The following is a 27,065-nucleotide window of genomic DNA, read 5'->3' as shown; positions in this document are numbered from 1 at the left end:
GGTCGGTCCGCTTCAACCACTTAAGCATTTTTGTTCTGGCAAGAGTCGGCGCAGCGTGTGCGGTAGCAATTCCATTCCAAGTCCATATAATGCGGACTCCGGCCGAAGATTCTCGAACAGAATGCGCCGCTCTGTAGCCTACGGATGCAGGTGCATCGAAAGTGTAGCTACTATGTATTTTTCGCTGTTAACGTTTTAAAATTAAAATTGACAAATTAGGTGAATGTCTACGTATGTGTTACGGCTTTGTAAATAATATTAATGTAGAACTTTTTTTCTAGATCTATTTTTTTCCATTGTCCCGGGATTGTCCCAGATATGATAATTTTGTGTCCCGATGACATTTTTTATGGTCCCCGGGACGTCGGGACACCGTTAGTTTCGAGCGCTGGTCGGGACGCCGTTAGTTTCGAGCGCTGCCTGGAAGAATCGATGAAATATACTGCGCATGTGCAAGCAGTCATTTACATCTGACCCTTCAAGGCATGAACACAAGGGTGGCCAGTTTTTCTACTTAAAAATCTAAGATAATCATCATTGTAACACTAGCAAGAATACGCAGCATTGTTCAGCTATGTATTCGATTGCATCTAATGGTGACCCCTGTCTAGAAATGCCTACGAAATTTGGCTTTGCTTTGACCTTCGGTGTCCGAGTTATAAACATTTAAAGGTGGGCTGGAGCCATGGATCAAATCAAAACTTAAGTCGCTGAGCAGCGCTTGCACGGTGGCGAATGACTGGCCGAGGCAGCGTCCTACCAGGCCGTGCCCGTGCTGGTTTGAAAGGGCTGGGGTAGAGGGAGGTGCGTGTTGGTTGTCAATTTACTCCTGATGGGCCTCGTGTTTTTCGGCAAATACCGAGTGGTTTATATGACGCCCTCGCGGTTCTCGTTTGACTCGCCAGGTGGCTGCCAAGCAGGTAGGGTCGGGCGCGAGAAATAGTTTGTTTATCGTGGTCATAAACAGTTGAAGGGTCACAGTGTTTTTACAGGGTCGGTCGGGTAACCGGAAACGCATATGGCAGATTCTACCATAACAGAGGCCAGTTAAGTCCCATCTCCTTAAATTGCTGAATTGATTATTTTGATCATTCTATTAAGTTTTTCTAGTAGCATTTGGGGTCTTGGACATTCACAGTAAATTTTAGGACAGTAGTCCTGGTAACTAATTAATAAAATGTCTGACACATCGGTTTCTATCATCAAAATCTGACAGACAAACTAACGTCTACCATCATATTCTGACAGACACTCTAGATGACAATAGCAACAAAACTGTTTCTTACATTATTAATCTTACAAATTTAGTAATAATATTAAATACCTCATCACTAGTCTGGCTAACGCGACTTCAAAGCTCTGCGAGCATTTGGTCTGGCAAAGATATTAAGCCCAACCATTTCCCAAAGTGCGTGGTTGACCCGCCTCCCTGAAATGCCTCAGTTTGCTACTGGTCGAAGCCAGAAAAGGCTGTGACGAAGCTTAAACCAATCACATCACTCTTTCCTGTGACGTATGTGACGCGACGGGGCTAACTGGTAGATTAAACTCTTACCGAAGCCGGTCGGGAGCAAGGCGAAAACGTCCTTCCTTTCAATAAATACCTCCAGGGCTGCTCTTTGCTCCGTTTTCAATGAGAACTTGCTCCATGTTCGTAATGTTTCTAGTGAATGAAGCGCATAGATTCTGTAAACAATCTATGGCTTCCGGTCGCAGTTCTACTACGTCACTGCCTTGAACACGCCTCTACCCAGGGCCGTTGGAGATGCTCAAAGTTGATTGGTTCCCGATTTTTCGGGAGCTTGGAAGAGCTGGAGATAGCTTGCCTGGCCAGACTAAGCTCACAACAGGCCCTCGTGTTGCGTCACGCTTAAGATGGGCGGGCCCAGGCTACCTCATCACTAGAACCAAATAATAAAATAAAATATTGAAATAAAAAAGATAAAATTTATTTTCAAAATTGAAATATCAACAATAATTGTCAGAACAGTGATGATAGACACGACTGTGTCACTTTCGCGGGGAAATAACACATTGAAATGGCCTGTCGGCTGAAAGGGTCGCAAGTGGCTCTGATTTATCTCAACTTACGATAGTCTTCCTCCAGAAAAATTTCAATATGAATGCACAAATATATTCTCAATGTTTCTATCGTCAAAAATTTCTATCGTCAGGATAGCTGACTGAAAATCTTACCTTGATTTATTTGATGAAATCTAGCTGTCAGAACTCCGAATCTTGCCCGGAAGTAAATGTCTGCTGTCACAAAAATCATGCGCAGTAGAATTTCCTCTTTGCGTCAGTCAACATGTGCGTGGTGAGGGCTTGAATTTTACTATCGTCAGGTGCATTTGACTGACAGACTGACGATAGCATTTTTTAAAAATAACTGTGGGCTTCTCTCGTGAACGAAATAGTTTTTTCGCTGTTAATCTATTTCAACTCTATCTGTTGACACCCAAAAATGATAAAGCCTGCTTCCACACGATAACTACCAAAGATCCATAATGGCCGAGTCTATCGTCCGGTCATCTGACAGAAATTCACTGACGATAGCAACAGGGATAATGAAAGTGATTTTTAAAATGGGAGTTATGTCTGTCAGATATGTCAAAGAAATAGAACTTTATTCTTTAACAATCTTTTATTGATATACTCGGTGTATTTTTAAATGACGTGCTGTTTTAGAAGACCAAATACCATATTTTCAATCTTGAAAATATTACCTCACTGAAAAAAGGACAAGAAAAATTTCTTATTTTGTGGGCAAGTGGTTAATGGATCCAGTTACGGTAGAATCTGCCATATATATTATTTTGTTTGGCCTAGGTGTCGAAGGCTTATTGATTCGAATGGGGCACGAAGGCTAGCCCATATGGTCCAATCCCACAGAAGAGCTACTGTAGTACAAACTGCTGAAAAAGTTCATGCTGACAGCTTTCTTTTTTAAAAAAGTCAAAGTCCCTTCCCGCGCCATGTGGCGCATAGGGCGGCGCCGATCTCCGTAGCCCTCGGCCTCTCGCCTATTATATAGCTAGGGTTACAGTGGGGGGGGCGTGTCTTCTAGTAACCACGAGAGTTTGACTCCCCACTCGCATCTGTATTGCAGCGTGCCTTGCCAGATGGCAGCAGGTACCATTTTTATGATGGTCTTTGGTATGACCCGACCATGAGTAGAACTCGCGATCTCCCGATCGAGAGGTGGACACGCTAACCACTAGGCCAACTCGCGGTTTTCTTTTGTTACCCGGCATTAACTTTTTCAGCAGCTTGTGCTATAGTAGCTCTTTTGTTGGTTTGGACCATATGGGCTAGCCTTCGTGCCCCATGCAAATCAATGAGTTTTCAACACCCATGACCCTGTCGCTGGTTCACCAATTGGTTGTCCTTCTTTGGACCACTTTTGATAGGTACTAACCACTGCATACTGGTGTAAAAAAAACAACCCACAAGATGTGCCATTTTGGAGATGCTCAGACCCAGTTATCTTGCCATCACAATTTGTCAAATTTGCTCAGATCCTTACACTCGCCCATTTTTCCTGCTTCCAACACATCAACTTCAAGAACTGACTGCTCTCTTGCTGCCTAATATATCCCACCCTTTGACAGGCGTCACTGTAATGAGATAATCCGTGTTATTCACGTCACCTGTCAGTGTTTTTAATGTTATGGCTGATTTGTTCATGGTTATACACCAAACATAGCCTGGCAAGCCAGACTAAATGTGAATATGTAGTCTGGCCTCGCTTGTAGACATTTCCGAAGGGTGTGGGTGGAACAACCCGCTGTCTTTCAAACGGTCTCTGTGCGTATAGGCCAACGCTCTGACCAATCAGCGCAACAGTGACTGTGACGTAGTCAGAGCGACAGAAAGCAGTGGGGGAGGCCTTGAAATAAATAATTTTTCAAAATGCGTATTAATTAATAAACAGGTTCTAGATATTAAGAAGTTTGGCGATGATGACCACAAGTTTGGAGTCTGTACCACATACTTAACATACACTCTTCTTTTTTTCAAGTGTTTTTCAAGGGTTTGCTTAAACTGTTTTTGAGAGTTTTTATTTTTATTTAGTAGTGTTTGGTAAAATAATTTCCCTTAACCTCCTAGGGCTTAGCGGTCACATGCGTGGACAGCACTTTATGGAAATTCGGAGCAAGAATCCACATATGTGGACATACTTTTTCTCTAAAAGTACATCTTATCAAAAGATGATGCTTAGTTTTTATTCTAATCAGGTTCTAATAAGCCCAAATAGCAAAGAGAAATAAAAAATGCATGTAAAAAAACAGCTTGGGCCTTAGGAGGTTAAATTTAAAATAACGAGAAAATAAGAACCAATCAAAAAGTAATGTTTCAAAGCTGTTTATTAATTCTTCGTACTGCACAAACTAGCCCCATCCTTTTGGCTACGAGCGGAGCCAGCTGGTAGATCAGACTTTTGCCATAGCCGGTCGGCAAAACAGCGAAAACGTCCTTCTTGAAAAGGAATGAGCGGAGAGCCTCTTCCTGCTCATGTTTCAACGAAAACTCCAAGTCTAATTCTTCTAAAACTGATTCCAAAGCGGAGTCAAACGCGCGCTGTTCACTAGCCGTAGCCATCTTTCCTGTTGTGCTTTCTCCAGCGTCGCGCAGCTTTGTTGTCACTCCTGCAAAAGCCCACCCAAAGAATCCAAACAAAAACCTTGCGTTGTGATTGGCAGGCACAATTTGATGCCCGGGGTGTTTTGTTGATATGGTGCAAGGCTAGACCCACTCGCAGGCAAAAATATTTTTGGCCGCTAGGCGGGTGGGTCTAGTTTACTAGGCTACACCAAACAGGTATGTATTGATGAGCATAAACAAAAGATAATTGACAGGCGGCAAACATATTTGGATGCTACAGTATATTAAAAAAAAAATATATATATATATATATATATATACATATATATATATATATATGTGTATATATATATATATGTGTGTGTGTGTGTATATATATATATATATATATATATATATATATATATATATATATATATATATATGTATGTATACTCTGTAAAGCAATGCGACTTGTGCCTGACGTCATTAGAAAAGACATTGCCGTCACAGGAAGTAATGATCACGGTGAAGGTAAAGGAACATTTCCGAAAGAGAAAAGCAATAGCAAAAGCTGCAGAGCCATAGCTAAGGCTGATATTTGTGTCAGTACATTTAGTTCAGTAACACGCAGGGTGGAAAATTCATGTTACTACAGCGACTCATCACTGCGCAAGGTTCTACAACTCACTCACACTTTCAGATTAATAATAAAGGCCCGGTCCCACTGCACTTACAGATGTAAAGAGGATGTAAAACGTAAAAAAATCTTTGCCATCCGTTGGAAAACGCTATGCATCCGTTGTGTACTCATTGCATACGTGCTTCATACGCTCTATCCATCGAGCATCCGTCCACTGTGATTTCAAAAGTTTTGAGCTGCACAAAACTTTTAGAACGGATGAACTTTCCGCCGTGTACGATGTAAATCCGCGACATATACGAGCAACAAACGTTCTATGTCCGTTATCATCCGTTAAACGTCTGCTGTATCCTCTCTGCATCCTCTGGGCATCCTCGCAACTCACATCCGCTGCAGCTGAAAACGGAAAGAGGGAGGAAAGATAAGGTACATGAAACGTCTATTCATCGTTAGTAGCACGGAAATAGAAAGGATGTAAGCGTATGCATCTCATATATAAAGTATTCAAAACGGACAAAGCGTTTATATCTGGGATGTATCTCGTATATTTAGGATGTCTGGAGTATGTCTAGAGTATGTAGAAGGACACCTAGCGGACAATCGATATTTTGTATAAAAAGGGGGAGAAAATCATCTGGATCTCTCGATGTAGCCGCCAGCACGTCTTTCCGCTTTATGCTGACGGCGTGCGTGCTGCATCCCTTTATATCCGCGGAGCAGACGCAATTCATACCCCCCGCATGCGCAGTGAACGGTCTGCATCCGATATACATCTGCGCAACATCCCCTTTGTTTCCGTTAGGCGTACGTGATGCATCCCCTTCATCTGCTATGCATCCGCTCTTTCTGCTATGCGTCCGCTTCTCAGTTATCACCGGTAACCCCTTCGGAGCTGTCATCCACTTCCATCCGCTTTCATCCGCTAGGCTTCCTATGAACATGCGTTTAACATCCCCGCTATATACTACCGACGTCCGTTCTTTTCCGTTCTGTTTTCGCAAATTTTCGCCAATTTTGTCCATTTCTGGAGCGGATGAAAACGGATAGAGCCACCCCCGAAATTTTGCTCGTCCGCTGTGTCCTTTTTGCATACGTTTTGTGTCCATCGGCCAGTGGGACCGGGCCTTAAAGAAGGTAAGAGTGAAGCAAGAAGCCACTTGAAAAGAGTTGCAGGACGACCTGAAAGCAGCAGGACCAGCACTTGCGCAGAGATCAACTCTGCTTCGTTACTGATGCCGTTTCTATACCAACACACCTGCAAGTGATGTCATCATTGTATGCTACACGTTTTATGACATTTTAAGGGGTTATGTCAGTGTGGTGAGACAGCGCTCAGGAATTAGTATTATTAAACAAATCACGTAACGTCCGTTGACGTTGTGCTTTACAGCATCGCCGGCAGCGTCGCAGAAAGCTTCGATACGGAGAGCGGATTCGAAGACTCTGAGAACAGCGACATCGCTAACTCAGTGGTGAGGTTCATCACTCGGTTCATCGACAAGGTCTGCACCGAGAGCGGGGTCACCCAGGACCACATCAAGAACCTGCACAGTATGATTCCAGGTAAGAACTAGTTAAAGGGAAGGATGCTAGCGAGTCATAATGATCAATGTCCGCATTTGAAGCTTAACAGACATATGCTGAGGTAAAATATATTGTGTGTTTAGGCATCGTAGCTATCCAGATGGAAACTCTGGAGGCTGTCCATAGAGAAAGCAGGAGACTTCCACCCATCCAGAAGGTGAGCATGGTGGTGGTGGTCAGGTTTTCTAGGTTTAGCGTCATAATCATTACGGCGGAGTCTTTGCTCCGTCACGTACCGATGTCTAATTTATCCAGACGCTTTCTGTTTTGAAACTTAGATCTCTGGGTTCAATTTCTGGATTTATTACACGCCTGAGCGAGCATGCTGTACACTCACTCTGCAGGGGGAAAAATGGGCCAAGGTTCTTTTTTTTTTTTTTTTTCCTACAAACATTTTGCAGATCATTTAAAGTTAGGACTTTGTTCATGTTAATACGCTTAACGCGGATCAGTAGGAGGCTGTTAAAAGATTTGAGCAATACTGACATGATTATTTGAGGAAATCTTTTACATCTGGCTGGTTAATAAGCCCCGACACTGGAGACTCTTTCTGTAAATGCTGTTAAAGAACACTAATCAACACAGGTGCACCTGGGGAATAATACAAAATTTGATAAATCATGATATTTAGCATTAATGCGCGATAAGATTGTTTACGTCCACTTCCTTGCTAGTGAGAGACACGAGTGTTCTCATATTTTCCCATCTGTTCTGACCTCAGCGAGCTGTTTGTGGATGAAGAGAGAATGCAGGTTTCGGGTGATGCAAAGCCAACAGGGACTCGTAGCTCGTGCGATCTTCATCAAAGAGCTTCCTTATGACCTCTGTTTCCTCTGGCCTTTTCTGTGCGATGTCAGTGCAGTCAGATCAGAGGTTCTTCCGGGGTTCCTATCCTCAAAGCAGTCATCTTTCCTCTGGTCTCTCAGACCCACGGAGACCATCGGCTCTCGCTCGGAGTTTCAAAAAAAAAAAAACCTGAGCTTTTTCCAGAGAAGACACTCTTGTCCACTCTGAAATCCTTACAATAGACAACAAGAGCCTTGTTTTACAAACTCGCCCTTTGCTCTTTTGCTCACATTTTTCTTAATGAGCTGAACGAATAAGGCCAGAGCACCCAGCTGAATACTTCATCAGCGATCTGGACAGTGTAAACATAACCGGATCTCTCGAGCGACGTTATTTACAGTTAGTAGAGATCCTAATCGTTTGGGGTTTTCAAATAAAGTCCAGAGGCGCCTTAATGATGACCCGACACCATTTCCATAGAGTCCGTCCATAAAGATCGAGTCGTGTTTATCCATGTAAAGTTGCCATTCTTTGCAAGCCATTAACGGAGAGCATGAACTCTTGGTCGTCTTGAATAATGGAGAAGCGGCTTCACTTTGGAGAGCCGTTGTCAAATTCAGCAATCAAAACACTGGCTTTCAAGACCAAGGCATGAGAACTACACTGCAAAAAATACAAATCTTCGGAAGTTTACTTGTCTATTTTCAAGTCAAAACATCTAGCCACCCTTATTATAAGACATAATTGCCCAACAAGCAAAACCTCATTTAGCTAGAAAGGCTAGTTTTTAGACAGTCCATCTTGAAAATCTTGTATAGACAAAATGTCTTGAAAAAGTCTTATTTGGAGCACCTTTGAAAATAAAACAAGGGGTTTTTTTAAACGAGTAAGTGCATTTTGGACATTTGTCAAATGCGGTTCATCTTGTTTCAAGAAAAAAAAACAAAGTACGCTTGTTTTGGGAATAAATGAACTTTACTGAAATCTTTGAATCTTCTGCACTGTTGCTTTGGCGTTGTGTAAGCACTAAGTCAACATGCGTAGACTTTTTTAAAATTATTATTATTATTATTATTTTTTTTTTTTGGTGCCTGAGGTCCTGGGGAAGTGGAATCTTAAGAGATGGTTTAATGTTTGAATGTTGAAATGGGAAAAAAAAAACTTGTTGCAATGCTAGACATGTCGTCAACTTGATTCACGATAGTCTCTGGTCTCATATCTAGAGTATTTTACTAATTACAGGTCGCAAAAGGAGAATCTTTTAAGCTAGCAATGCTTACACTGCAAAAACCCGGCTTACAAAAACAAGAAAAAAAAGTAATAAAATTAGGAATATTTTACTTAAGCAAAATTATCTGCCAACAGAACAAGAAAATTTGACTTGGCAAGATTTTTAAAAACAAGTACAGTAAATATATCTAGCTTTAGAAACCCCACAGATGTCTTAAAACTAGTGTATTTATACTAAAAACAAGTAAAGTTGTACTACTCATTTTAACATGCTAGATACTTTGTCCCCCAACCAACAGTTTGACTATTTTATCTGGGCGTATTGGTGTGCTCTGTTTAAGTAAGTGTTTATACCAACTGAGGCCGCCAAATAAATCACAATCAAAACAACAAACCAATCCATTTTGTAGCCTGTTTTTGTTGCCAATACAACAATTCATTTAATTTAGTTATCTGTTTTGTGTTAAGAGATTAAAAGAAAGGATAAGATGCTTGAAATAAGAAATTCTGACTTTGACAAACTTGTCATGGTTAATATAACACCGATGAAATTATGGTAATTCTCATTTTAAGACAGAACTTACTCATAACCAGTAATAAAATCTCAATAACAAGTTATAATACCTTATTAAAGGTCCCATGGCATGAAATTTTCACTTTCTGAGGTTTTTTAACATTAAAATGAGTTCCTCTGACCTTCTTAAGTCACCCCAGTGGCTAGAAATTTCATAATGTGTAAACCAAACTATGCCCAATATTTGAGAATGGCACATCAAAACGGCGCGTTGATAAACTCTTCCCTTTACTACATCAGCAAGGGAGATGATCCCCACGCCCCCCCTCTGGATTCCCACCCACTGTATGGATTGCCCGCCCAGCTCAAAAGTTGCCACCAAACATGGAAGTTGCGCTGTACATGGATGTGACAACACAGAAAAGAGTCTGTTTTTACTGCCGACGGGAGAGCCCCTGAAGACGCAGTGGCTTAATTTTATTTACTCCAATAATACGCCGTCGAGTCTACCTAAGACGGTGTATGTTTGTCGGAAGCATTTTCCTGATGAATGTTTCCACAACTTGGGACAGTACAGGGCAGGTTTTGCACATCAACTGTCACTGAAGCCTGGGTCCGTACCAAGCATCCCTGCCGCATCAGCAACAAACACCGAACAAGTAAGTGTATAACTGTTAAGTCGTTTTGCCGTGTTTTAAAATCGGTGCCACGTTAGCCTTGCAATGGCTACATTAGCTGTGCAGCTAACCGCTTCCTGCAGTTAGCCAGGTACTCTGCGCTACAAAACCAAAAAGCATGCAGCATGCTCTGTTATAATAGCCAATCAAAACAGTTTTTACAAAGACACCCACATTCTTTTTTTTAAGTCACTCGTTCATTTTATTTGTTTGTTTGTTCAGTAAAAACCCAAACATTTGTTGAATTTATTTTATTTCCTCGCGGTGCACCTTAATGACGTCAGCGCGCGGTATTTCTCCCTTCGCGGTTTGTTCCTTCTCTCTCGCCATAGTAAGACACCCACATCCGCTTGTTCTGACCCACTGGAGGTAGCGTCACAGTGCTGTTAGCCAATCAGAGGTAACACATTTACATGTCATGAATATTAATGATAAGACCCGCCCCCACCCTCTACCCTTCCCCGCCTCCTGCTTCTCATTAGCAAAACGACGCACTGGGAAAAGCGCTGAAATGGGGCTTTCTCCCAGGAGGCTATATCTACGTGCCGAGGGTTCATTTCGAGAAAGGCTGCGGATATAACATCCGGAAACCTCCACGAGCCCGTTTAAAGCATCAACAAACCACCATGCCATGGGACCTTTAAGATAATTGAGGGGAAAATGCTTAAAGTAAGTGAAATACTCTTACACAAAACCTGCCTGGAAAGGAGAATTATCTTGGCAGACAAATAACAAGCATATTTTGTCTTGATTTAAGATATCTAATCTTGGTTAGATTTTACTTTTTGCAGTGTAGTTGTAGAATTTAACAGTCCTAATATTAGTATATTTATCATAAATTCAGTTTTTACTGCTAAGACTTTGTCATGAATTTAAGTGAAATACCCTTAAAATGAAATAAATAAAAATGACTTGAATGGCTAAATGTAAGAAGTACGATCTTGTTATAAGAACTATTTTGATTATTTTGAGTTAATCAGATCTCGCATAATAAGTTCCCCAATCTTATTTTGGAATTATTTCATCTAAAAACAGGTTAGATTTTTCATCTTACTTTAAGAAATCTTACCAAGTCAAATTTGACTAGTTCCATTGGCAGTTTTTCACCTGATTTTTTCACCTGATTCAAGCAAATATGCTTTGTTTTAATCTTTTATTTCTTATTTTTGAAAGGCCATTTTTTGCAGTGTAGAGATGTTAGTGTGTGATCAGTCAGCTGCCTCAATGCTGATTTTTTTCACAGTATCATTTCAAATGCATTTCTGTCTGTTAACATTTCCCCTTTTTATTTTTTGCCCCAGATCAAGTTCCTTACTCCATTGGTTCTCACCCTTTTTGTGTCTGACTACGACTCTAAAAAATTTCACACCCCTTACTTTTAGACTCGCCCTAAATCAGGCTTTCTCCAACTAGTTTTAAATCGACTTGTATATTACTATTAGAACTATCGAAGATGAATTTGGTGCGCTAATACTTTTAAGCATTTAATGAGTCACCGGTCAAACAAGCCATGGTTAAATTAATACATCATATTTTAGTCTTTTTCTCCATCCTGACAAGCTGCATTGGTCTTTTTCCCCATCCATCGGCCTCCACTCAACAAATGTGTCATATCTCTTAAATCACATATATACATCGATGAGCCATAAAATTTAAAACGCTGACAGATGAAGTGAATAACACTGATTATCTCATTACAATGGAACCTCTCAAGGGGTGGGATATATTAGGCAGCAAGAAAACAGTCAGTTCTTGAAGTTAATGTGTTGGAAGCAGAAAAAATGGGCAAGCATAAGGATCTGAGCAATTCTGACAAGGGCCAAATTGTGATGGCGAGATGACTGGGTCTGAGCAGCTCCAAAATGGCACATCTTGTGGGGTGTTGCTGGTATGAAGTGATTCAAGTCAAAGTCCCTTCCACGCCAGGATCTGGTCTTCCCAGGCAGTCTCCTGTCCCAGTACTAACCAGCTCTTTGAGGCGCATGGGTGCAGCGCCGATCTCCGTTTCCATAGCCCTCGGCCTCTTGCCTATACAGCTAGGGTTACAGTGGGGGTTGGGTCCTCTGGTAACCGCGAGAGTTTGATGGCTATATGACTGGATCTGAGCATCTCCAAAACGGCACATCTTGTGGGGTGTTCCTGGTATGCAGTGGTTAGTACCTCCCAAAAGTGGTCCAAGGAAGGGCAACCAACCGGTGAACAGGCGACAGGGTCATGGGTGTCGAAGGCTCTTTGATTGGCATGGGGCATATGTTCCAAACCAACAGAAGAGCTACTGGGGAACAAACTACTGAAAAAGTTAACGCTGGCTAAAACAGAAAAATATCAGCATTCATACCGGCAGTACCCACTACAGTAGCTCTTCTGTTGGATTGGACCATATGGGCTAGCCTTTGCGCCCCATGTGAATCAATGAGCCTTCGACACCCATGACCCTGTCACCGGTTCACCAGTTGTCCTTCCTTGAACCACTTTTGTTCGGTACTAACCACTGCATACCAGGAACACCCCACAAGCTGTGCCATTTTTGGAGATGCTCAGATCCAGTCATCTAGCCGTCACAGTTTGCCAAAGCCGCTCAGATGAATGAATGAATTTATTTTTATTTCGAACATGTATAAAAAAAAAGTATGTAGCTATTTATTTGTACATACAAAAGAAAGAAAATGAGAAATTAAATAAATAAATAAAATAACATAAAGAGCTAAGACATTACAAAACACCGCACATTGTTCGAAAAAGGAGTGGGAAGAAGTACAATACTTTTTTAATTTCCCACCCCTTTTTAACTACCCCGAAATCCAAACTACATTAATACACCTGTAAAAATATATACCATATATACACTTCATGAATATCTATATATAATTACAAAAATATATATATACTACATACCATATATACACTTCATAAATATCTATATATAATTACAAAAAAAAATAAATATATATATATATATATATATATATACACACTATATATATATATATATATATATATATATATATATATATATATATATATATATATACTATATACACTTCATATACACAGATCCTTACGCTCGCCCATTTTATCTGCTTCCAACACATGGACTTCAAGAACTGACTTGTTTTCTTGCTGCCTCATATATCCCACGCCTTGGCAGGTGCCATTGTACACTGCAGAAAACTGAATTTGAGGAGAAAATTCCTTAATAGTAGTGAAATTATCTTGCTGCATGGACAGATAATTTTACTCGACAAGACATCTTGGAATAAGTTGGCTACAATCTAGAACTAGTTTTAATAATCTCAGAGTTGGTGTCTTGTATTCTTCGACACCGCAAAAATGATATCGTAACAAGTTAGAATATCTTGAATATCGTTGAAACGATCTAGCATACAATCTAGAATACAAGACACCAACTCTGAGATTATTCAAACTAGTTCTAGATTGTAACCAACTTATTCCAAGATGTCTTGTCAAGTAAAATTATCTGTCCATGCAGCAAGATAATTTCACTAGTGTTAAGGAATTTTCTCTTCAAATTCCGTTTTTTGCAGTGTAATGAGATAATCAGTGTTATTTACTTTACCGGTCAGTGTTTTTAATTTTATGGCTGATCAGTGTGTGTGTATATATATGTCCTGTTCTGGACCATTATCATGCACTAGTACTAACTGGTTTCCTATTACAGTTAGTATCTGAATTTTAAAAACCTCTCCTGTCACTTTGAAACCTACTGAAATGTCTGTCTTTTTTTTCCTATCCCATCCTTCTGGATTTTCTAGATTAGTAGATACTTTTGAATGTAAGGCCAGAATTTTCAATTTGAGACGCAGCTCTTGACAGCAATCATGGCGACAGAGGAGAGGCAAAGCTCGTCAGGGTGTCGGTCATTGCTGCTGCCACGAGCATTTTTGTAACTTTACCGTGCACATCGGCTATCAAACAACAATGCGATGATGGTCAGTGTATGAGGTTAATAAGAAGAACAACACTTAAAGGCGAACTGAAGTCATTTTTAAACTTGCTTTATTTCTTAATTAACGTCTTATTCAATTTAGGGATGGCGAAAACTAAAAAAAAATCTTGACCGACCACCGAGCCTCATTAGCCGGTTAAAGTCGGTTAACCTACGAGTTTAAAATTCTAGAATTGGAATTATTAGAATCTATTCTAAATCTAACCGCGAGCATCCGCACATTCAGTCCCAGTCGCTGCCCTCCACTCACATTACCTTTTCTACAGCGCGAAACATTTAGTCAAACGCGGCACTGATGTCGAGGGGTTTGTATTGGAGCGGAGGACAAATGGCCGTGTCAGCGAGGGGCACGCACTTTTGTTAAGTTGCAGCTTGGCATTAAAAATATCAGTGTGAACATGTTCTCAATAAATTGCCGTCATTTTCTAAGCGGCAAGCTTTAGCTCAGTCACTACCGCTGCTTGCGTTTAGTAGCTTATTGAAAACAATCCTATCATACACTTGTCCCATCTTAACTTTTCATTGAAGATGGGACGTTTTAGCGATACGGCCCCTGGTGTTTACAGTTAACTGCAGTAGGCTGTGTGTTGATATTGCGTACTGCTACGGACTAGGCACTTTTCTTCGAAGTGAGCCACAGACCTCATACTGCAATTGTTTTCCAGCTACTGATATTACGGTTACATGGCTGCTAATTGTGCACAGCCATTGGGAATGGGATAGCTGGAGCTGAGCTGATTAGCCGCTAAGCTAATATAGCAACTGTCTGATGCTAAGTAACATCAGTGAGTAACCAGGTTTTAGTTCAGAGCTTGTGTATTATTATTACGTTGACATTAATATTCACCAGACTAATCAACCATCGACTTCATTCATGCGCCGTGTTCTTGTTTCTTTGATAGTCAAGAATTTCCTTGATGTTGCGTACCTGGTTAACATCGTAGTAAAATGTAATCCAACACTGAGACTTTTCTTTCGCCGAGTGGCAGCTGTCTTCAACTGGGGCGGGAGGGCGGGACATGACTGAATGGGTGTTTCTGATTTGTCAGCTGTCGTCCTTACACCGCATGGCATGCCCCGAGCGTTTACAACACAGAATTCCAGGTTCTCCGCTCCAAAATCGGCAGCTTCAAAACGATTGATTTTTTTTTTTTTTTAACCGACAACCAAAAAAAATTAACCAGTTGACGTTGATTCGGTCAACCATCGGTCAAACGGTCATCGGTTAACATCCCTAATTCAATTATGTTTTCGGTTTTAGTAACCTTATATCATGACTTGTATTGGCAACTAATTGCAATTAAATATTATACTTATCGGCCTGTTCGGATTTTAGCCGTGTTGAATTTAGTTCGTTTGGTCCACGGCAGGCGTCGCTTATCCGCACGATCTTCACGAGACTTGTGCGAGACTTTGAAACGTGAAGAAGTGTCAGCCAGGTGTCAGCGCCGCCAATTTGAAAACTGTTTTCCAAACGAAGTATTGCACAAAAACGAGTTTAAATGACGATTACTGCCTACTTTTTTCAAACTTTCCTGATCGCTATCAAACCAAACAAAACTTCCGGCTTGACCACGTCAGCATTCAAAAGAGGGCGCGCACGTCTTTTGGCAACGTCGGCAGATGTTGGTCACTTTGATTTCGGCTGTACGTTTTACTTCCTTCCTACGATGTCTCGCACAGGTCTCAACGAATCTCGTTTACGTCCGTTGCTTTGACATACGGACTGATATATTACAGAGCATATTTCAAACACTCATAACTTGCTATAGCAGCGACAAAATAGCGATCAAAAACGCATTCCGATATTTAATAAAATGAGATGAATAGAATTTTGATGATTAAAAAATTTGCCTTCAGTTCTCCTTTAATGTAGTGTAATGTAATAATGTGCAAAAAAAAAATTAGATTTTTTTTCCCCCCACCAAAGGCTTGATTGGTTTCAAATACTGTGATCGAGAGAAATTATTATAATATTTTTGGACAAAGTTTTTAAAAATCGTAAGTATAACGTGTATCTCTGCACAGCCAAAGATACTTCGGCCTACGATGCTCCCCGGAGAGGAGTTGGTAAGTGAGGGGCTGCGAGTGGTCCTGGACCCTGACGGACGTGAGGATGCTACAGGCGGACTTCTAGGAGGCCCTCACATGCTGCCCGCAGAGGGGGCGCTGTTTCTCACCACCTACCGCATTATCTTCAAAGGCACTCCTCACGATCCTTTAGGTAAGAGCCGGCTCTCATGACTCACTCTCTTATCAGGTTTCGCAGCAATATGCACTTTGTGGACTGATGACCATGACGGTAGCGCTATATTTATAACACAATGCTGATTACTTAGTGCATTAATGACACTTGTCCTATCTGTCAGTGTAGTGCTTATCAACCGCACTGTGTGTGTGTTTGAGTAGTCGGCGAGCAGCCTGTGATTAGAAGTTTTCCAGTGTCCACACTGACGAAAGACAAGAAGATCACCATTCAGAACCAGCTTCAACAAAACATGCAGGAAGGCCTGCAGCTTCGATCCGCTTCCTTCCAGGTATTACAGCGACTGAAAATTAAGAAGTGGCAAAGTTTTTCCCTTTAGTAATGGATTATTATTATTATATATTAGGGCTGTAACGATACACCCAACTCACGATTCGATTCGTATCGCGATTTTTGACCCACGATTCGATACGCCCGCGATTTTTTTTAAAATGTTTTTTTTAAAGTAGTAAATTTGACTTAACATTTACTTACTTACATTAACTATTTTTAATAACAAATAATTCAGACCACTGCAGAGAATGAGTAATATGTATGCAAAAATGAACAAATGTATATCCAAAGATTGTTTTATTTCTCAAAATAATACTGTTGAGCCAGAAGCTCTGTTTTTTTCGGTTCTGAAAAAGTCATTTTTCCAAATCGTGTAAATCCGTTAAGATTTTTTTTTGGGGGGGTGGCTCTCTAACTGTCTCACTCTCATAGGGCCAATGATTTTCTGTGATCGCGGAAAACAGATGGAAATTACGGAATTTTTATGGTGAAACATTGCTCGCGTGTCAAAACGTAACTGCCGCAGAAGGCTTCCGCCCAAGCAGACATGCCTTCAGTGTTGCCAGATATTGCTAACGTTTTCCACCCCAAAATATGTTCAAAACCAGCCAAAAAGCACCTAAACCCGCCCAATCTGGCAACACTGCATGCCTTTCCGGTCAAGTGATTGTGATTGGCTTGTGGCACACCTAGCCAGCCAATGAGCTGCTTGTTTACAGATTCGCTCCCCGCGTCGCAACCAGAATGGCAACCGCTTAAAAGAAATGAATGCTCTGCCAGTGGCGAGTGTGGACGTTGCGTGACTCGCAGAAGATTGTCGCAGGTCGGCGAAAAAACGACTTACTAATAGATATAAAAAAATAAAAGTAATTTAAGTAAGTTTAAAATGTAATTTAAATAAAAAGTAAAGTATTCATAAATTGAAGTTTGGAAGCGCCTCTGTTTTTGGGCTGAGGAGAAGTTTGAAAGGGTGTACCGCGATTCTGCCTTCTTGTATCGCGATACGGATCGTGGCTCTGCGTATCGCGATTTCGATTTCGGTACGCATATCGTTACAGCCCTATTATATATATATATTTTTTACGAGTGCAACATTTTATTTATACACCAGGGATGTAAGACATGTTTACAGAGTTCTTGCAGGCTGACAATTTTTAAGAGTCTCAATTTTTTTTTTCCATTAGGATTGTCAATAATTTTACCACGCTTTGAGAGAGGGGAAAAAAAAGATTGGCTGATTTTCACAATTTAGCCACTTATTCAGTCTTTAAAATACAAGTTTATATTTGGTAATTTTTAAACACTTGGTGTAGGAAAGCACGAGTTAAATAAAGCTTTCAATAATTTTTTTTTTGTGTGTGTGTGTGCTGACGAGTAAATACCAGGGATGAAAGCAATACTGAATGTATAGTATTGGCATGATGACCTGAAGTAGAGCCCTGCACTCCCGCGGGACCCGACGCAAAGCAGTGCGGCGCGGGACAAATTTTGAAAGCTCATTGCGGGCGGGAGGGGGAGTGCACAATGCGGGAGCGGGCGGGAGAGGTGATAAGCTGCAGTCCCGCTAACTAAAAACGTGTTTAAAATAAAATTTATAAATTAATAATTTATGTCTATCATATATAATTTGTGCTGGATATTTTATTTGGCATTAATAAAAACATTTTAAGATGCCTAAATTTGCGGATGTGGTCTAATCTCGCGTACGTTTCCGATTCCTTTCCGCTCTTCCGTGTTTGAGATCTCCGATCATGGCAGAAGAGCAGAGCTCCTCTAGTGAAGCTCACAGTGCTTCAGAAGTAAGTGCTGCTTTAAAAAGAAAGTAGGGGGCGGGGCACCATCACGCTGTGTCTTTAAATTATATTAATTTCTTATAGGCCTACTTGTATTTCCTAGAATGTAAATGTGAGGAGTGACGTATAAGCTATGTGCAATGTACAATATTCTTAATATCCACTGTAGATTTTGGTAGGTGTGTTGGGTATCTCTGTAAAGCCTCAGCTGCGCACCTGGCAACGCGCACCCTCGCTACGTGCGCTAGGTGAAGGATCGGTCAGTGGAGAGCTCAGCTAAGCTCAGCATGTTTAATTCCCCAAGCCAATGACAAGAACTTTTGTGAGAAATAACGCGAACGTCTGCATCATGCGGGATTTGCGGGCGGGAGCGGGACAAAATATGGCAGGCGGGAGCGGGACTGAAAATCATAATTCTTTGCGGGAGCGGGACTGCACAATGCGGGAGCGGGACTGAAAATTCTGTCCCACGCAGACCTCTAACCTGAAGTATATTCTAATGAGTTACTTTGGAAACCAAAGAAATAACAAATGAAAGAAAGGGTTTTTCTTCGTCCCATGAGCTTCAGGAAATTTGGATGGTGTAATACGAATTGAAAAAGATGTTTCGGGGGGGGGGGTTTGGGTTTTTTTTTTTATGTACAATACATTTTAATCCTTTGGGGTCTGAGGGTATTTTCTGGCACTAAGGATTTTGGCATGCTTTGATGCCAATTTCAACAAATCTAAGCAGTATTATCAAAGTCATGTGACCTTTTTTTTGTATTCAGCACAAGCTCAGCTACGTACAATAATATCTATGTAAAAAAATTAACAGATAAATGAAGCTGTTGTAAAAAGCAGTTGTAGAACCATGATGGAATGTGCGAAGAAACATGACCTTACCCATTGTGACGAACCGTTTTGATCACTTGAGGTGATTCTGTTCAGTCTTAGGAATGGATCAAGCACAAAAACTTGCACTGCTCCCGTGATTTGGACAATTAACTGGCCGTCAAAAATTTTGTCCTGTTGTTTTGGGCTAAAGGGCTGGCAGTGGGAGGGGGATTCGATGAGAAGGGTAAAAATGTCCATTCCATTCAATGAGAAGAGTGAAAACCCGTCCCACTGCCATCTTTTAATCCCATCAGGTCAAGTGATCAGAACGGTGTGTCACAGTGGGTAAGGTCCTGTTTTTTCACACATTCCAACACAGTTCTAAAACTGCTTTTTACTACAGCTTCATTTATCTGGTATTTGACTTTATTTTGGTATTTGACTCTCTTCAGCGTCTTGAAATTAACTCTTGTACTATTTTACTCAGTTCAGAGCCACAACCAACTCTGTTACTCAATTACTCTGTAATTTTGCTCCCACTCCAACTCCAAATTTTACTCTCTAAACTCAAAATAGAGCAAAATTGACTATTTTTGAGGAAAATACTTGTAACTCTGGAAAAATTGCTCAGTCATTTTCCCTGTGTATACACTACAGCACACGCACATCAACTGATCTGCTCATAAGAAATATTTACACGTACTCGAGTTGATTTTTGGTTGGATCGAGTCGAAGTTCAAAATGACACCGCTCATCATCAGTCCTCAAGAACCGACGAACTGCTGAAATTGAATCCTGAATCATCCAAAGCGCCTCCTGAGCATCAAATCCGCACGCCATCTCGCAACAAGTTTTACCTCCAAACAGGTAGCCTAAACTGTGGCTGACAGATTTTATCCTTTTTATCCTGGTGGGCGTTCCCACTGCGAAAGAGAAACCATTCGAAACCGAAAGAGCAAAAGTCATGATCATGCCGTTACCATGTGAATAGTCTTATGAATGCGTAAGTGCGCGCTCAGCGCTCCGACTCCGGTGTGACGGAGTAAGGTGACAAGTTTTATGTTTCATTTAATTTAGGTAATTTTTAAAAAATATAGTAATATTTGGCAGTGGACACACAGGAAAGTGAAAAGTATCAAGTTTGTCAATATGTTTATCATACTTGCATGATAAAAACTAGCGAAGATATTAATCTAAATACATGACCTACTCATTCGAAACCTGCCGAGTTTCTCTGACAAAGTTCTCGACCCCAGAGGGTTAAACATTTCTTAAGAAGGCTGCCAATAATTCTGGAGTCGAGTGTGTGATTTTGGAATAAATGACAACAGTATGCTGGATAATTGTTTTATTTGTACATTTGAAGCACTGAAAAATATTGCAGATTATAGAACAGCTCTGGTTCATAAACTGGGGGCATTTGCAGAGGTGAAATGTACATTTTGATCCGATGTGATATGATTTTTATGTATTTATTTATATTTATGCGGCTTGATGCTGCATATAAACCGAGCAGCAGACCCAGATGTGTTGTGTTCTTCATGATTTTATGGCTCATTCCTATCTCTTTACGAACACATGTTCTATAAAATTGGGTTGCGTATAAAAACGCAGGTCAGTCGGGCCTCTTTTCCCATGTGTGGAGGTGGACGTGCTCTGGGATGCATTATTAGACCTTTATTAAGCACGGTAATCCACTGGGGGTCTCTCTGTGCTGTCAGAGCCGCCTCCCGTAGACCACAGAGATAGAAATGAAAAGGAAAGTGGATACACACAGGGTCACAGAGGCCAGCTAACCCTGCCCAAAGATATTTCCTCCAGATCCCTGGGGAGCGAAACACGTTCCAAATCGAAAGCATCCATTTTAGAGCACTTCAGAGAGGCCTGTTGTGTCTCTCCAAAAATTCCCATTGATTATTTACAGATTGTAGAGAGCTGGCTCCGGTGGAGAAATATTTTGGCAGTAATCAAACTGATAAATCTGACGAGTGCAATAGTTGCTCATAAAGTATGGCATGAGTGGAACTGATCATCCGATGTGATGTGATGCCTCTTAGCTGATTAAGGTGGCGTTCGACGAAGAGGTGACCTCTGAAATGGTGGAGATCTTCAGGAAGCACCTGCAGAGGATCCGCTACCCACAATCCATCTTCAGCACGTTTGCCTTCGCGGCAGGACAGAGGGCTCCACAGCTTCTCCTGCCCAAGCAGAAGGAGAGGAACACGGGTTTCCGGTCAGTCAAAGTTTTAGTTTTAAGTCGAACCACATCAGTGAAACGTCATCAGATTATAGAAAGCGTCACTTCAGACACCAAGATTCCGAATCCGTGTCTTTAGACCTCACTTTTAGTAATGTTTTAGAAAAATCAAGAAATGAATGTGCATAGACAGAGTAGAGACATTTTTTTTAACCCAGACTGCCTTGGAATAGGAAAGACCCCAGTGCACTTTAATGGGAAAAGGATGTGAAAGAGGAATTCGCTTCCGGTTGCATTTAATTTTGCTTCATGGCAAGTTTATCTAGATAAACTTTAGCATTGTGAATTTGTGAGCGTTTGAAGCATGAGCCAATAGACAAGACCAAGCATTGGTCTCCTCTTTAAAACAACAAATGCTGATTACTAAGTAAAACTCGGCCTTTGTACTTTCCTAACATAGAAAAAAAAATTAACTAACAGTAGGCGTATCAGACGCTCGATAGCCTTGCTGTGAAAATTGTGCATGCAGACGCTCATCTAAGTTTCCAAATCGGTCATTGCTTAACGCTTGAATATTTTCTATCATGAATACTATCATTAAAAAGCTTCTAATCTCTGCTTTCCAAAGAATTTTATCTGGTTAAGATCTGTTCAGTACTTTGGGAGTAACGGCAGGTTGAAGTCGGTACAACAGAGTAAAAACTCTGCTCGCGTGACATCGGGAAACTGCCAGTGATTTTCTTTTTGAGTCACGGGAAAGCGGTCAGTCTGTCTCTCTCTCTCTCTCTCTTCTGATCGGTTTCCGACTGGATTACTCGTGAATATCAATCAGATCACTTTTATAGGGATGTTCTCTCGCTCTCTCACTGATTCTGATGAAGGATTCAGCAAAATTTCCCGTCTGCTAGTTTTGATGTTCTGATTCACGGGAGACTTTGAAGTGAGTTTTCATAGCTTTACCTACTTATTTTTTCAAATCAAACTGATTCCTGTAAATAAATAACTATTTTAAAATATAACTGTAGTTGTTTTGATGAAAAATATTGAGATCTTGGCGATCGGAAAGAGATTTGAAAAAAACCGGAAGTCGGAAACGCGAGTGTCAATTTCAGTTGAGTTAATGTGAATTGTTTATTGGATGTGGATCAGACAGTTTTTTCAAGGTTCGCCTTGAAAGCTGTGAATATTTACGAAATCATTTTTATTTTTTTCGCGGCCCGGTTTCCATCAAATCCTGCGCTCTGATTGGCTGGCGAGCGGGTCTGTATCCTATGGTACGGACCTCTGGCGACTCGCTCGTTCACAACAACAAACAACATAGTAGCAATTTTTGTCAACATTTATCTTTTTTATAAGATTTTTATCAAAAATTTTATAAAATTTTGCCAGCATTTCTCAGGAGAATAGCATTAATTTTACAGCATGGATAGCGATAACGACAGTCTTCACAGCGAAAGCGAGTTTTACTACCCTGAGGAAGAAGAAATAAAAGAAAACATTTCAGGAGAAAGCTTAAAAACCTGTAACTGTTGCCAACACCGAGCAAAAACATGGCTGAATCCTGAATGACTCAATTTTGTATAAATAGGGGACTACATAGGTGGCAAAATGTAGTTTTTTTCCTGCCATGGAAGTGCACTTGTATACCGAGGAGGAAGCCATTTGCATTACAGCCGTGAATGAGGATTCAAAATAGCGGCTCGGCTCGGTTTTCCCTTTCGGGCGCTCTCGTTTTCTGTTAGAATTTGGTAAAGAAAAAAATAAACATGTTATTTGCCAGCTTAAGGTCGGTGAAATTATATAAATATAAATTTCATATAAACACTAGTAGGCCTTATTGAGAAATGAGGGGATTAGAAATATTCAGTTATTACTTTTTTATTGAGTGTACCAATTTAATGGTTTTACTTAATTAGCATAATTAATACTAAATAAAAACTAATTTTACATAATTTCTTTTTACAAATTTTTTTTAAAACTTTGTATTCAGTATACAACCATCTATGTTCCTGCCAATTTCCATGTAAATATCTTGAAAAATAAAAAAAAGTTATTAAGAAAAAAACATTTGATCTCATCGGTTAATGAGGCCCATTTCGGACCATGTGATCCTCAGACAGAATATTACAGCAGTTTTAATAAAAATTAAGCCGTTTTTTCAATCTTTGATTTGTAATATCTCAAGAACGGATCAACATATTTTAATTCTGTAAAAAAGTACGTTGTTCTGCCTTCAAATCTGAATACAATGAGAGCAGTTTGGATTGAATTTGAATTTTCACCTGATATGTCTCGTAAGTGTCACCATGTAGAACCATTTTAAAACTTAAAACTAAGAACCAGTTTGTCATCGTTGTTGGTTTTGACAGCACGATCTCCAAAACCATTGTAAAAGGAGCGAAGCGAGCAGGCAAGATCACCATGGGTCGTCAGTCCACGCTGCAGAAGAAAAGCGAAAAAGGCATGCGCATGACCTGGAACGAGGATGATGACATCTCGGGTGAGCTGCTTTGTGTCAGTGTGGGTAGACCAAGGTCATGGGGTTCCAGTCTGAGATCATGACCTAACGTTATTGGTGTGTGTCGCAGTATCGGACGACGGCGAGCCGCCCTCCAGCAGCACTCTGAAGGCCTCAGATAAGTCCACCATGGAGCAGCTGGTGGAGCGTGCCTGCTTCCGGGATTACCAGAGACTGGGGCTGGGCACCATCACTGGCAGCTCGTCACGCTCCAAAAGTGGAGAGCAGTTCCGAGTGACAGCAATCAACAGACTCTACTCACTCTGTCGCAGGTCAGATACCACACACATGTCTGGTTTTTAACAGAGGTCTGTTAGATCTGGATATGATTTGTGCAACACTGCCATGTTTAAGAGTGTAGTATTTTATTTTATGTACTAAGCTGACGAAATCTGTTCTGAACTTAATAGCGTGTATCCAGATGTGTCTCTCGTTACTGCCGCAAACTAGGTGTTTCAGTGTGTGTTGTCTTTTGTATTTTGTATTTTCTGAAAGCAGCTGGGTTCCTTGGCTTAAGGAAACATCTGCGATCCTCTACAGCATGGTCCTAATTGGGCTTTAATTTAGAGAGCAGTATTTGATATTAGCGTGACGTAAAACACACAAGATCGGTCAGACACGTTAGGTATGATGAAGACAATACTCGCATTTATACATTCAACCAGCAAATAACCTCCAAAATACACCGATCAGCCAAAAACACTGACAGATGAAGTGAGTAACATTTGATTATCTCATTACAGTGGCACCTGTCATACCCCTTTTCCACCAAATCAGTTCCAGGGCTGGTTCGGGGCCAGTGCTGGTGCTGGTTCACAACTCGTTCAACTTGCGAGCCAGCTGAGAACCAGTTTGCTTTTCCATAGCTCGCGGTGCTAAGGGAAGCCACGTCATTACGTCGCTGTATACGTCAGTTACGTCATTGTATACGTCATTACGTCGTTGTATACGTCAGTTACGTCGCTACGTTTGCAGAAACTTTGGCACGAATATCGAAGCAAAAACAACACGGAAGAAGCAGCAACAACAACAATAATAATAATGGATGACTTCGCGTTTGTACAGCTGCTGCTTCTCATCGCTTAAAAATGGCGATCTTTCGCGGTCTTGTTATTGTTGTTGGTCTTAACAACTCCGCCCCTCCCGCTGACATAAGCGGTTCTTTCCTCTGGCCCAGCAGAGAGTTGGTGCTAGCCTGGAACCGGTTTTTCTGGCCCCAGAGCCAGTTCTTTGTCAGTGGAAACAGAAAACCCGGTTCCAAACTAAGCACTGGCCCCGAACCAGCCCTGGAACTGCTTTGGTGGAAAAGGGGCATTAGTGGGTGGGATGTATTAGGCAGCAGGAGAGCAGTCAGTTCTTGAAGTTGATGTGTCGGAAGCAGGAAAAATGGGCGAGCGTAAGGATCTGAGCGACTTTGACAAATTGTGACGGGTCTGAACATCTCCAAAATGGCACGTCTTGTGGGGTGTTCCCAGTATGCAGTGGTTAGTACCGAACAAAAGTTGTCCAAGGAAGGATAACCGGTGACAGGGTCATGGGTGTCGAAGGCTCACTGATCCAAATGGGGCATAAAGGCTAGCCCATATGGTCCAATCCCACAGAGGAGCTACTGTAGCACAAACATGAACTTTTTCAGCAGTTTGTGCTACAATAGCTCTTCTGTTGGATTGGGCCATATGGGCTAGCCCAGGGGTTTTCAAAGTGTGGGAGAGTCAGCGCCCCCCCCCCCCCCCCCCCCTTAAAATTTTTGTTGTCGCTATACTTACTGTTCCATTCGTATTTAAAAAAAAAAGGTTGTTGTACACTTTCTTTTTTTTTCTTTTGCACATTTTAAATATCTGTGCTTTTTGAAAACATCTTTTTTTTTGCACATTTAAAACATGAGCTTTATTAAAACCTCTTTTTTTACACATTTTAAACATCTGTGCTTTTTTAAAACATCTTTTTATTTTTTTTTTACACATTTTAAACATCTGTGCTTTTTAAAACATTTTTTTTTTTTTACACATTTTAAAGATCTGTGCTTTTTTTTAAAAAACATCTTGTTTTACACATTTTAAACATCTCATAGCATCGTTAGCTAGCACCTCTTGGCAGACAACACACTGTGGCAGTGGAGCATCTTCAGATCCAGTCCATGAAAATCCAGACTTTAAATAATCGTGGTCATACTTCCTTCTTTTTTTGCTTGGCCCAGACTCTGTCTCCTCACTCACTGTAGCTTTAGGTACTAAAAATCGATCCATTTTGTCTCTGGCAAAGGCTAGCTGAAGTTCGCTAAATGTCCGCAATAGTAACTTATTCTGGTTTATTTTTCCTCACGTTGCGCCCCCCCCTGAAGAACTCTGGCGCCCCCTAGGGGAGGCGCGCCCCACACTTTGAAAAGCCCTGGGCTAGCCTTTGTGCCCCATCCAAATCAATGAACCTTCGACACCCATGACCTTTTCACTGGTTCACCAGTTGGTTGTCCTTCCTTGAACCACTTTTGTTCGGTATTAACCACTGCATACCGGTACCAGGAACATCCCACAAGACGTGCCATTTTGGAGATGCTCAGACCCATCACAATTTGTCAAAGTCGCCCATTTTTCCTGCTTCCACCACATCAACTTCAAGAACTGACTGTTCTCTTGCTGCCTAATATTATCCCACCTCTTGACAGGTGCCACTGTAATGAGATATTTAAATAATATTGGCTGGGGTTGAGTGGTATATCAGATATATTCCATTCAGCGAGCATGATATTGAACGAGTCGAAGACAAGTAGCTGAATGGAGTATATCTGATAGACCATGAAAAAGTCCATTATTATTATTATTATTATTATTATTATTATCCATACACATTCCTTTCGTGTGTTTCTCTTTCAAAATTATTTCAAAATCTTCTGTATTTAACAAAGCAAACCTGTCGGCCATGTTTGTTGACACATCGTCCCAGTCGCTCGCTAGCACAGAAGTTTTACATCTCCGACGTGTGATGTCTTGACGTCTTGACAACCATGCAATATTGTAAACCATCTTCAACGCTCATTCTCCATTGGGTAGAGTGATGTAATACATGTAGGGTAAGCAATATGCTAGCAATATTGCGCGCTATCAAACCAAATGAATGAAATCCACTAGAAGGGAATAGAGCACATGTTTTTATTCCATCGAACAAGCGTCCTGTATGGATAATAATCAATGGTATTCACGTCACTTGTCAGTGTTTTTAA

At 40.9% G+C, this 27,065-nt stretch overlaps 1 protein-coding gene across 2 annotated transcripts in view; it reads left to right on the top strand.

The window, feature by feature from the left end:
• Window positions 1-27,065, top strand: part of sbf2 (SET binding factor 2) — a 368,376-nt gene that overhangs the window by 271,621 nt on the left and 69,690 nt on the right. For both annotated transcript variants that reach the window (XM_060940828.1, XM_060940827.1), the window contains exons 20-26: window positions 6,618-6,790; window positions 6,895-6,968; window positions 16,014-16,209; window positions 16,395-16,522; window positions 21,191-21,366; window positions 23,700-23,830; window positions 23,919-24,120. In XM_060940828.1, coding sequence (XP_060796811.1) covers window positions 6,618-6,790; window positions 6,895-6,968; window positions 16,014-16,209; window positions 16,395-16,522; window positions 21,191-21,366; window positions 23,700-23,830; window positions 23,919-24,120 — 1,080 coding nt within the window. The remainder of the gene's footprint in view (window positions 1-6,617; window positions 6,791-6,894; window positions 6,969-16,013; window positions 16,210-16,394; window positions 16,523-21,190; window positions 21,367-23,699; window positions 23,831-23,918; window positions 24,121-27,065) is intronic.

The sequence above is a fragment of the Neoarius graeffei genome, chromosome 15, assembly GCF_027579695.1.
Source record: "Neoarius graeffei isolate fNeoGra1 chromosome 15, fNeoGra1.pri, whole genome shotgun sequence".
Lineage (NCBI taxonomy): Eukaryota > Metazoa > Chordata > Actinopteri > Siluriformes > Ariidae > Neoarius > Neoarius graeffei.
The sequence above is the reverse complement of the archived record's forward strand: the minus strand, read 5'-3'. Positions and strand labels throughout refer to the sequence as shown.